At 30.6% G+C, this 11,958-nt stretch overlaps 1 protein-coding gene across 3 annotated transcripts in view; it reads right to left on the bottom strand.

Annotated features, from left to right (window-relative positions):
- Window positions 1–4,677: 4,677 nt before the first annotated feature.
- The window catches only part of LOC108693309 (tudor and KH domain-containing protein-like), a 10,313-nt gene continuing 3,032 nt past the window's right edge, over window positions 4,678–11,958 (bottom strand). For 2 of the 3 annotated variants that reach the window (XM_018202190.1, XM_018202191.1), the window contains 4 exons: window positions 9,688–9,908; window positions 9,444–9,624; window positions 5,941–6,155; window positions 4,678–5,334 (listed from right to left, as the gene is read on the bottom strand). In XM_018202190.1, the coding sequence (XP_018057679.1) occupies window positions 6,009–6,155; window positions 9,444–9,624; window positions 9,688–9,908 (549 nt within the window). In that variant the 3' untranslated portion in view covers window positions 4,678–5,334; window positions 5,941–6,008. The remainder of the gene's footprint in view (window positions 5,335–5,940; window positions 6,156–9,443; window positions 9,625–9,687; window positions 9,909–11,958) is intronic. The other variant, XM_018202192.1, reaches the window with a different exon arrangement.

Here is an 11,958-nt window from a genome sequence, read left to right as displayed (position 1 = left end):
TATATATATATATAATATTTATATAAAGAGCCAGTTTCATCAACTCGATTAAGCCGAATCGATGATTAACTGTCAACCATAAGTGGTCAATTCTATTAAACAGCAAACACAAACACAATTAGTCAGTTCCACAATCAATTAAGTAATTGGCGTTGGTGAAATCGGCCCAAATGATTCTTCACGAAAAGCACGCATGCTTAGCGCTTTTTTTACTTTTCTTAAAAAGATAAGTTTGTATAAATAATAAGAAACAGTATCATTTGTGTTTTAATTTGATAGAACTTAACTGGATTAGTTAAGATTAGTTAAGGATTAATTAAGATTGTGTATCTGGGTTTTAATTTTTCATTAGATACATTCATTTTTTTCGAAGAATAATAATTTGACCGAGAATTAAAGTTACTTGGGTTGGAATGAGAAGACCTTCAATATGTCTTTTTAACAAAATCCGACAAGTCGCTTTTTATAGGCACATAATGGTCGCGTTCAGCAGATTCAACTGTTGCGGAGCAGATCCGTGAGCGCTCGCTGCTATTGGTGATTAGAAGAGTACACCAATAGCTGCGAGCACTCACTCCGCAACAGTTGAGTTTGCTGAACGTGACCAACTTTCAACATATATATGTTTTTGTCCAACGCGACTGTGACGTTCCCTTTATCTGCTCGCGTAAATATAATGTTCGGATGTGAAATCATAAATTCTTTAGTGTCTTTTTCCAATCTAAATTTACTGTCGTTCTGGGTTGTGAAAATATAGATATTGACCAATTGTTTAAAATCGGTATAGAGTGATTGGTGATTTCTATTCTTTTATTTCGAAAATTTACGTATGTTATGTTCAATGTTCTTAATGCATTCTATTAATATTCTGCCTTTATTTTTGTTAGGAAGTGCGAAATTATCTCCTAATTGTAAAAAACACTGAATATTATGTAGAATCATAACAGAAGATAGATTTAAAAACCATTTATTTCTAATAACAGAGAACGGTGGTAGTATATGATTGGTAATACATGGTGGTAAAAATTTATTAAAGTTCAAAAAAATCCGTGCCCAAAATTCAATAAAAATAATGTAGTATATAAAATTAATTGTGGAGATTGTAATGCGTCTTATATTCATCAAACAGGAAGACAACTTAGACGAGAATTGAATAACCATATAAATTGGAAAACTTCCAATCATTCGGTAATAACCGAACATAGATTACAATTCAAACATGATTTGATTGGAATAACATTTTAATTATAGATGAAGAACAGTGCTACAGTAAATGTATAATTTCTGAAATGATTAATATTAAAAAATAGTTTAAATCTATAGTTTATATCTGATATAAGTCTTCATAAATTGTATTTATTAATAATAAATAGTATATGACTTTACATCACCAGTTATTGTCTTAATTTTGCGAATCTTTGTTTAGTCGTCTCTTGTAATGTTGACATGTTAGTTTGATCATTTCGTTTGTTAATTATGCGATTGATTCTTTTTAAGAATGTTATTGGCCATCACATGTTTTTAACATTATCATTTGTGACTTCTCCGATGAGTTTTATTTTGATTGATGTTTATATAAATAATGTATTGTTCTCAATTTTTTCATATTACTCATAGATTCATGGAAATTTTAACATTCAGTCGAATAGCTTGGGAACAATTTCTGTCGGTCAACGTATAATCCATCGGAGATGATTAACTTACCTTTTTTATTTTTACTTGGTTTTTGTCGGTTATTTATTGGTTTGACTTTACTGCGGGTTGCGATTGCGATTATAATAAATCTGAAGATAGTCAAGATCAAGAAGCCAAAACAATCGAGATATTTTATTGTTGTAAGACATTTTATATGTTATACCATCAAATATTTTTAGAATAATCGAGAATAAGTATTAGTATATTATGTTTATTAAAGTTTTACTGTTTTTGATTCTTACATGTCCTTTATTTAGTTTTATTTTTGATAACAAATTTTTTTTCTGATAACAAGAATCTTTAATTTGTTTCATCTTAAATATAATGATTTGTGATTAAATATAATATTCTTTTTAAATGTTTTAATTAACAAAATCAGATAAACTAAAATCTTAGCTCTTTACAATAATAATTAAACGTAAAATATGTAATCATTAACACAGAATGAAAACATTGATAAAGATAGATTTCATTTAAGCAGTTGAGTTTAATAAAATTACTTATTGCGATGTTGCGAACAAGCCTATATCGGTGTTGGTTGAAATATAAAATCTTGAATTAATGATTGTCATTCTTGAAAAAATCTTAAATTACGTTAACAAAGCAGCTGTATATTAGCAAATGTTGTATTACTTGGCAATGTCGCAACTCAATTATATTACGTTATATGTATTATTATTATTATTTGACAACGTTGCATTTGTATCATATTATTCATTGTCATACATTACATTATTCATTGTCATTGTGAAACATGTTAAATGTCCTTGAAATAAGTTTCTTATATTACGCTAACAAAGTCGCCTAATTTGAAAATTTGCTGACACTGTAATTTGCAGTGTTGGATTATATTAATGTCATCACTGGATCTAAAAATCTTTTGTTATAAAATCTGACGTTTATATTTTTGATATCATTGACCAGAAATAGTCATATAAATACCCGGAGGATTTTTGCAGAAAGTCAGTCTGTGTAAAATGATTGACCGCTCTTGCATTTAATTAGCAATCAGGAACTTGGTTTCCACAATGTGCTATCTGGCACTAATACTTCTTGCTTGATGTGTGATGGGCATAAGTTATATTGAGAAAAGTAGCGATTGTGTAGTATCAGAGATTTTTACGAGATTTAATACTGCATCGCTCAGATTTGTTCTGCAGTGATCTCCAATGCTATGGATTCATACGTTCAACATGAGTCGAGCAAGTAAGTATTTCAATTATATTTGTTTGTTTGAAAAATTTTTTTCTATATATTGCTTATTTGTTTGTTTTTTTTTTATTACAGTGCGTCTTCTCATACAATTTTGAGAAGAATATTCGCATTGACATCGACAGCGTATATAAATTTCTAGAGATCACCGTGAGACCTATTTCCTACGTGGAAGTAGCTATTGGCGACACCCGAGGCAATCGCATCGTCCTGCCTCATGTTCATCAAAAAACTGACGATGATGGAATATCGAGCAGTAGTGCGACTATTCCATCATCGTTAATGATTCAGAAGTTTCAATTGAACTTGTTAAATTACGTGATGTGAAATTAAATGATAAGTGCTTATATATGAAATCATCGATCATGCTCTTCATGCTCGAACTTGAACAATGTGTAGAACACGTATATTATAAACTATGTCAATACGACACGAATGATGTGAGTGAAAGTTAAATATTTCGTCAAAACTGTTTAACTTATTTACGTCAAAACTGTATAAATAACAAATATTATATGATGCTACCTACATAGCCAAATAAGGACAATATTTTGCTGTTACTTATTCTGCATTTAATTTCATCAAATTAAAGCCAAGGTGTTTCCATAAACTGTCTGTTGTTCTAATATCATGTAGTCTTCCTTAGAATTCTGCTGGCAAGTTGTCATCATGCGTGCATGGCGGGCTCAACGTGACGAGTTTATTTCTCAATGTATACTTACAATTTCGTAAAGTCATGAAATCTATTTGCCCTCCTGATGTTAATTCAATTCACATTAGATTCCAATGATAGCAAATTGTCGACAAGTTGAAAATGTTACATGCAGTGCATCAATTTGTTCCATTTGCTAAATCTCGCTTGGCTCTGGGTATAAATATTTTGCGTAAAATTTATGATAAGAATTCATATATTGAATGCAAATTGATAGTGTACGCTGTAAACCATAACATACGCTGTAGACAATAACATTGTATATAATGCATTACATGAAAACTAAATAAAAATAAAAATATCTCAGTGTTCGCAATTGTTCCTTCCCTCTTTCCATCCTTCTTTCCACCTTATCTCTGCGATATCGCATTACGTGCCGCAAATCGCGCTTATTGTATAGCGCGTTTGCACTCTTCGAATTGTTAAAATAAAATAAAATAAAATATAACATAATAAATAAATAAAATATAACGTGCGGTAGGGATTGCGCCTTGTGGTGGTGGTGGTGGCGGAAACCAGCGGCGGACCGTGTCCGGAGACGGACCGCGTCCGGAGGTGGACCGCGCCCGAAGACGAGGACGGCGGAGGCGGATCACGCCCGGCACTGACCCCGCGTGACATCATCACCGCGACGCGGATATAATTTTCCGCGCTACGTAATTTCCCCGCACACTCCCATGACGTCACTCCTTCGCCTAGCGATGTCACCTCCTGTGACATCATCCACTTCCCCCCTCCTTCTGTGATGTCACTCCCTTGCCTAGTGGTTTTTTTATTATTAATCTTGAGAATAACTTGCGAACATCTAGCTTTGGTTCATAACCTTTATTTCTTTTTAATTATATATTTAAAAGAAGAGCCTTTCAACTCGTGTACATGAAATTTCGTGCAGATACGCAAGTTGATAGGTTGTTTTAAAAAATTGATTTTTTCTAAAATTAATTTTACTGTTGTTCGTTTTCCTTCAGATGATCAACTGTATATCTTTTGTCTGAAACATTTCATTAAATGGAATAGAAAATATTTAGGTTGGGACATTAAAACGAATAAGCAGTATATAAATATCAAAGATTTTCATTATTTATTATAATATGACAACAATATTATAATATGACAACGGTGTACAATTTTTTAAATATCTTCTTACAAAATTATGTCTTTTTATATTTGACGAATAATACAATTGTAAAATCAACAGCTGTGTATAAAGATTCCGAAAAAGTTTTTAACAACAAATTGTTGCTGGAAAACACTGTTAGCATGAGAAACATACTCTTGAATTTGATCTTAATTACATAAGCAAATTATCAAATCTTATTTTTTAGATAATGTTAAATGAGATATATGTTAATTAATATATGATTTCTTAAGAAATATGTACATCATTTTTTGTAACAAAAAAAAAATGTTATTTTGTAATTTACAAGAAAAGGCTCCCAGGTCTCTTTTCAATTTTAGTAAAACTTGATAGGAATAGTAGATTTGTAGAAGGTATAAAGATATTCAATATATATTTTTTATCAGTAGTCAAATATGTTTGAGGAAATCAGTTCGATCAATATTTTGATAAATATTTTGATTTTCGTTTAACTTCTAAACAAAAGTATGATAGCATAATTTTCTCCACATTCCGTGTTGTCCGTTAGACTTCTGCTACTCGTATGCATTTTCGAGAGTATCTGAATATAGAAAGAGAATACAGTATGTTTCTCTTTCTATAGAAAGAGAAACATGAAGTGTTAAATAAGGAAAGATTCAGTTCCAATTTATCAGTTCCAGTTTACCGATTTCACGACGCGAAGCAGGTATTCATAGTCGATTTTTACACTTAAAGCTGTCTTAAATACAGTCTTAAGATGTCATAAGTCAATCTGAGGACTGTATTAGTATCTTAAGACAATTTTAATTATTTATTTAAGATTCATTATTTAAGACAATTTTAAAATAAAAACGGACTAAAAACTATGAATATTGCCTCATGTTTGGCGTTTCACAGTTTGACAGCTTTAATTTCTTATCGACATAACATAAATAGAAACGGCGGAAATTCAAAGAGAGATGTTTGCAAATTGCACACACCATGTTATCTCTTTCATCATACTTCCACCATGAATAGATGGAATAGATGGAAAGATGAACATAGAATCCCATACCGTTTAGCGATATTTGTAATAATAATTGAGATATTTTATTATCGATTAATTTTTGTGTTTGTACTAATAAGAGCACATCAAGAGAAATACTTGAGTGGTGAGAGAAATCTCGCGGGACATCCTATAAAAAACCTCTAATATTTAATATGAAGAAAGAAACATTATTACCTCTTTTGATATGTTGTTATAATTCAATTATCTCTTCAAACGTTGACCTCATGACAACTGAATTGCATTCAGTCAAGATATAAAGAATCAGGTAAGAATGGTATAAATGGAAAATCGCATTTATCATGAGACAACGCTAAATTTACTGCCGAACGAATGTCTTCCTCAATTTGAGCCACTTCCAATTGTATCAAATTTTCTCCAATATTAATATTCTGTGACAATAAAAAAATTCATAAAATTTGATAAGTATATGATATCCCGAATTTAAATAGCCAAACTTCGAGAATTTGTAGGGATCTATAAACTAAGAAAAAAAATTCTTTAGAAATATGCTCGTTTTGTGCTTTGTTTTGGAAAAAATCGCAAAAAAAGACGTACGTCCATTTTTGTACTTTTTATTTATTATTTATTCATTTGTATTTATTTATTCACGTTGCATTTATTTGTTCACTTGCTTAATGCAAATATTGTTCAAAATGTAGGTCTTTTACAGCAATGTATGCATTGCATCTTGTACGAACAGTTCGTGTTGCAGCCAAACACTGATCTGCTCAATGTAATGGCTCGCTGACTCTCTCCTATCTGGAAATCGGTGCACATACCTTCGCACTATCTCTAAAACATTATCGCTGAAGTCGTACAGGAAAAACAATAATATTCTAAAAATTAGTTTTGTCTCTTTTGGCAATTTGCCAACCAATAACGAACATATCTTTAAAAGACTTTTTGTTCTTATAGCAAATTTGGTTGGATGCACTAGTGCATCCGTTAATACAGTTGTACACTGATTTAACTTGCGTAAAAGTAAAATGCAAATATTTTAATTATAAAATACAGATTTTATTTAACAGCACAATAAAATATATTGAGGATTTCATAATTTAATCCGTTTTTATATTAAACACACATTTTTACTTCAATTTGTATACGACGGCTTTAATGTGCACCGCTTTAATGTACGCATTGAGTACATCCAATCGAATTCGCTATTAGTTTATCGATTTCCTACACGTTCCCGAAGTTTAGCCATTTAAGTTCAGGATACCTATAGAGTACATATTCTAATGACAAGTTTTCCTCTTAAAGAATTGAAGATTATCTCGATACAATTTTTAAATAAAATATTCTTTTATGTGACACTACAATTTCCTGAGATATACAATATATTTTTAAATTTATATACTTAATATTAATATAAAATAAAAGTTAATATGGAAAATTCAATAGTGCGCGTGAAGTGCTTATTATATTCTCGTATAATTAAAAATTAATTCCACATATACATATGTCCGTATTTATAATCACATCTTATATTTAAGACTTTCTTAAATTTATCTTTAAATGCTCAATAGCTAATAAAATAATTCGTAGAGCATCTGAAGATAAATTTAAAGAAGCCTTAAATATAAGGTCTGATTATAAATAAGGATAATACATATAATATTTTTAAAACTCATTTATACTTCACATTTATTGACGGCTTGTATATGATACATAAGCCATATGATACATATATATTTTCTTGCTAGAATACTTCTAATAAATTACTAAAATTGTACTACATAGAATACATAATTTTCAATAATTTACTAAATACAAGTAAGAAAATGCATTGCTGCTGATTTTATTTACGGTAATAAAATTTAGGGATTTTGATACTTAGGGCAGTGTTGCAAGATTCGTGAGACAAACTCACACATGCGCGTTAATAATAAACTTATTGCGAAAAATATTGCCTCGGCCGGGAGTCGAACCCGGATCTCTGCTCGCATTCCATGCGAGCGTCTTAAGCCTTTAGACCATCGAGACCTTAGCAATATATTCCTCGCAATAATCGATATGTATAGAGAGTTATGCATTGTAGGCAAGCGTATATAAACAATAAGATTGGAAACAAGAAATAACAGTTTTTTAAATTTAGGAAATTTGGGAGGATTATTAATATTTCAGATTGATTGCGTTAAAAGTCCGACAACCATATTGACACACAATTATCATTTCTAAAATTAATTCATTTATATGAATATGTATAATATTTCAACATCTTAATATTCAGACCATAGTAGCGCTTCCTATTCAAAGTAAAGATATTTAAATTGCATTTAAAAAAATAACACATAAGATAAAATCATTGCTATAACAAACATTAACATGTAATAGATATAAATATATATTTATTTTCACTCATTAAGAGCCTTTAGAAATTTAATAACTGTTTTTTTTTTTAATTTATAGATATTTAATGCTAACTATTCAATCATTGTAACAATTATTTATTATTTCTACTGTACTTTCCTGAAGATATTCAATAAATAGAACAGAAGATATTCAATAAACTATAATATATTTATTATCTTAATTATAATTAAGATTATTAGGTGTACAACTTTGCTTCCGCCGTTTTTTTCCGAAATTCGAGGCTTTATTGTAAAAAACTGGTTATACATTTATGATTCAAAGTATTGTCCATCGCTGGCCACTACTTTCTCCCATCTTTCGGGTAGCGTACGAATCCCGCGTCGAAAAAACTGGTCATCTTTTGAGGCTATCCACGAATCGATCCAATTTTTTACTTCTTCATAAGACCGGAAGTGCTGGTCAGTCAGGCCGTGTGCCATTGATCGAAACAAGTGATAGTCAGAGGGAGCAATGTCTGGAGAATACGGCGGGTGGGGTAGGACTTCCCATTTCAACGTTTCCAAGTATGTCTTGACCACTTTCGCAACATGGGGTCGAGCATTGTCATGCTGCAAAATCACTTTATCGTGTCTCTCGTTGTATTGCGGCCGTTTGTCTTTCAATGCTCGGCTCAAACACATCAATTGCGTTCGATACCGATCGCTTGTGATTGTTTCAGTCGGTTTTAACAATTCATAATACACTACACCGAGCTGGTCCCACCAAATACAGAGCATGACCTTGGACGTCAAAATCACCGTTCTTGAAGCGTTGAAACCACTCACGACACGTTCTTTCACTAATAACGGCCTCACCGTAAGTATTTGAGAGCATTCGATGAGTCTCAGCCGCAGATTTCTTCATATTGAAGAAAAAAATTAAAACCCTCCCGCAAATGACGAGAATTTGGCTCGTAAACTGACATTTTCAATCGAGAATAACTTTATGATGCAGACACAAATCGACTGTTTCTATGGGGTTATGTTGACAGATGCCCAAGTTTATTGTATGACGTCTATGATCTATTTCGACCACCACTTACCGCTAAAGTCATCTATAGGAAAACGGCGGAAGCAAAGTTGTACCTAATATAATTGTTAATTATAATTTTTATAATTAACAAATTAATCTCAAAGCCGTCTAAGATAATATAAGACTATTATATAATCTGAATAAAGTCGCATATTTATGATGTGATATTTTGCAAAATCTAAACACCTCATAAAACCAAAAAGTATTTAGGTTATATACAACAAAGATATCGAAAACATAGAGTTCAAGATTTATGAAATGTAAAAATCTCCTTATCCCTTTCATCTCACCTTATCATTATCTTTGTCGTATAAATTGATACAAGGAATTAATGAATTTTCACGGCGAGATCCTCCACAACCGACCGGACGTTCTTTGTAGCCTTTAACTTGAGCAATGAGCGATTTCCATTTTGCTAAATGAGTAAGTTCAGCGAACTTGTCGTTAGCTTTGGAGCTCCATTCGCTTTCTCTGAAAATAATATATTTTGTTGAAAAATAATTAATAACATCTATTAATTAGTGAGATATTTACCGTGGCTTTACGTTTGCCAACGAACACTCCACAGCCTGCAGGCGTAAGCTTAACATATCTGTACGAAGTTCTAATATATCATTTATGGGAACGATTTCTAAATCTCCATAATCTACAAAGAAGACTTTATATTCAGAAGAATCCATAACGGATATTACTTCTGCACGATACCATTTGTTATCATATTTAAATCTTGCTGCTACCATTTGGCCTACTGTTATCTAGAATCAACACATAACAGATAATTAACTAACATTAAATTACAGATATAATAAAATTAGTATTATTATGATCGATATATATATAAATAGTATAAATAAATGAAAGAAGAGTTAAAAGTAAAGAAATTAAAGAAATTAGATTAAAAATGTATAATTTATGGACTCCTTACAATTAATATAATAATAATATAATATATACATTAATATAATATATACATTAAGCAGGGCTTTAAGAGTCGGCGCCGAAAATATAATTTGCTCTTTGTGATTAATATAATCTCTTTGTAATTAATATAAAATTATATAAATCTAAATGTTTCACCTTATATTTGAACCATCCTCAGCAGAAATTCCTTAATATAAGTTCTTTGATAATTAATCAGTTAGACTAATGCAGATCTCCATCCATCCACATGTGGATTTTATCTTATGATTTGTATCGTGAACGTTGTATTTCTTGCAATGGATGTCGAAGATGTTAGATATAAATCGCCAATCAAAAGGGCGATTTAAAAATGAAAATGGATACTGAAAACTTAAACCACGTGTACATAGAAATACTCAACAAAATATAAATAACATGTAGGTGTTTTTTAATTTGATCGAAATGATCTTTCTTCGTTACCAGCTTGCGATACCATTTTAATGTCTGATCGTATATACATACGTTTAATGAATATGACACACATCGAATTTTAATTATGATTTTAATAATGTGATCATCGAATTAAATATCTTATCTATTTAATTATTAAATTTATTATATAAACATTCACGATATCATTGCATCCTGATAGCAAAGCCTGCAGAGACAGATTTTAAATAGAGCCTGTTATAAATTTTTGATTGCAGAAAAACATCAAATTGTATACAGAATTTGTATTATCTGACAAGTTTCTATCAAGGAATTAAACAGGATCAGAATGTAAGAACCAACTATAGTCGAGCATTCCCCTGTCGTTCGACTTCGGCAACAAGGGAATACTTGACTGTAGTTGGTTGGTTCTTACATCCTGATCTGATTTAAATCCTCGGTGGAAACTAGGTCATTGTCAGCAAATTGATAGAAATATAATAGAAATTAACAAAGCCTGCTAAACATGCTATGCCAGCAGATTGGTAGCAGAAACCGAGTAAAATCTTGCATAACCTGACGGCAGATTGAGAGCAGATTGAGAGCAGAATCTGATTCGAGCAGACTCTTTCACCAATTTGCTGGCATAAATCAACAGACTTTGTCGACAAAATGTGGATAGCTATTTTGTAGTCAAAATCTGATAGAGTTTGCTACCAATTTGGCCCCAAATTGCTAACATTTTGCTATCAGGATGCAATTGATACTGCTGTGAGGTGAATGACGGACAATATACGATATTTAATCTTCTTCAATTATTCTTCTGATTGGTTGCTATATAATAAAAATTTTAGCTTTTAAAATTTTAGCTAAGATTTTTCCAACACCACTAAACCATGCAATTGAATTGGACATTTAGGAATACTGAAGAGGACATACATCGCAGTGATATCTATTGCAAAAAAATATAACGCACATAATACAAATCATAAAATAATTTTGTGCTATAACAATAACGATACATATGCAGATTGAAAATTCAGATTATCAAAAAAATCTTGATTATCAAAAAAATTATATTAAGGAATTTTAAGATAACTCAAATGTGAACTGAAACGGTCGGATTTATATAATTGTATTACGACACGCTAATCGCAAAGCGCAAATTATATTTCGTATTATTCAATAATTTTCGTATTATTATTGTTGTTGTATTATAGTTAATATTATTATATTATTATTATTGTTATTGTTATTATTATATTATTGCTATTATTACTATTATTATTGTTATTATCATTATCATTATTATTATTATTATCATCTAATAAGGCTCATAAATTTTAGAAAAACAAAGAAAAAAAGAGGATTACGAGCGAAAAATTATTATATACAAATTATTATATAAAATAATAAGAACAAGTAGAATGTAAAAAAACAAAAAAGAAACGAAAATGTTTTAAGTTAAAATTATTA

Source organism: Atta colombica, unplaced genomic scaffold, assembly GCF_001594045.1.
Source record: "Atta colombica isolate Treedump-2 unplaced genomic scaffold, Acol1.0 scaffold9, whole genome shotgun sequence".
Taxonomy (NCBI): domain Eukaryota; kingdom Metazoa; phylum Arthropoda; class Insecta; order Hymenoptera; family Formicidae; genus Atta; species Atta colombica.
This window is presented reverse-complemented; position numbering and strand designations above follow the sequence as displayed.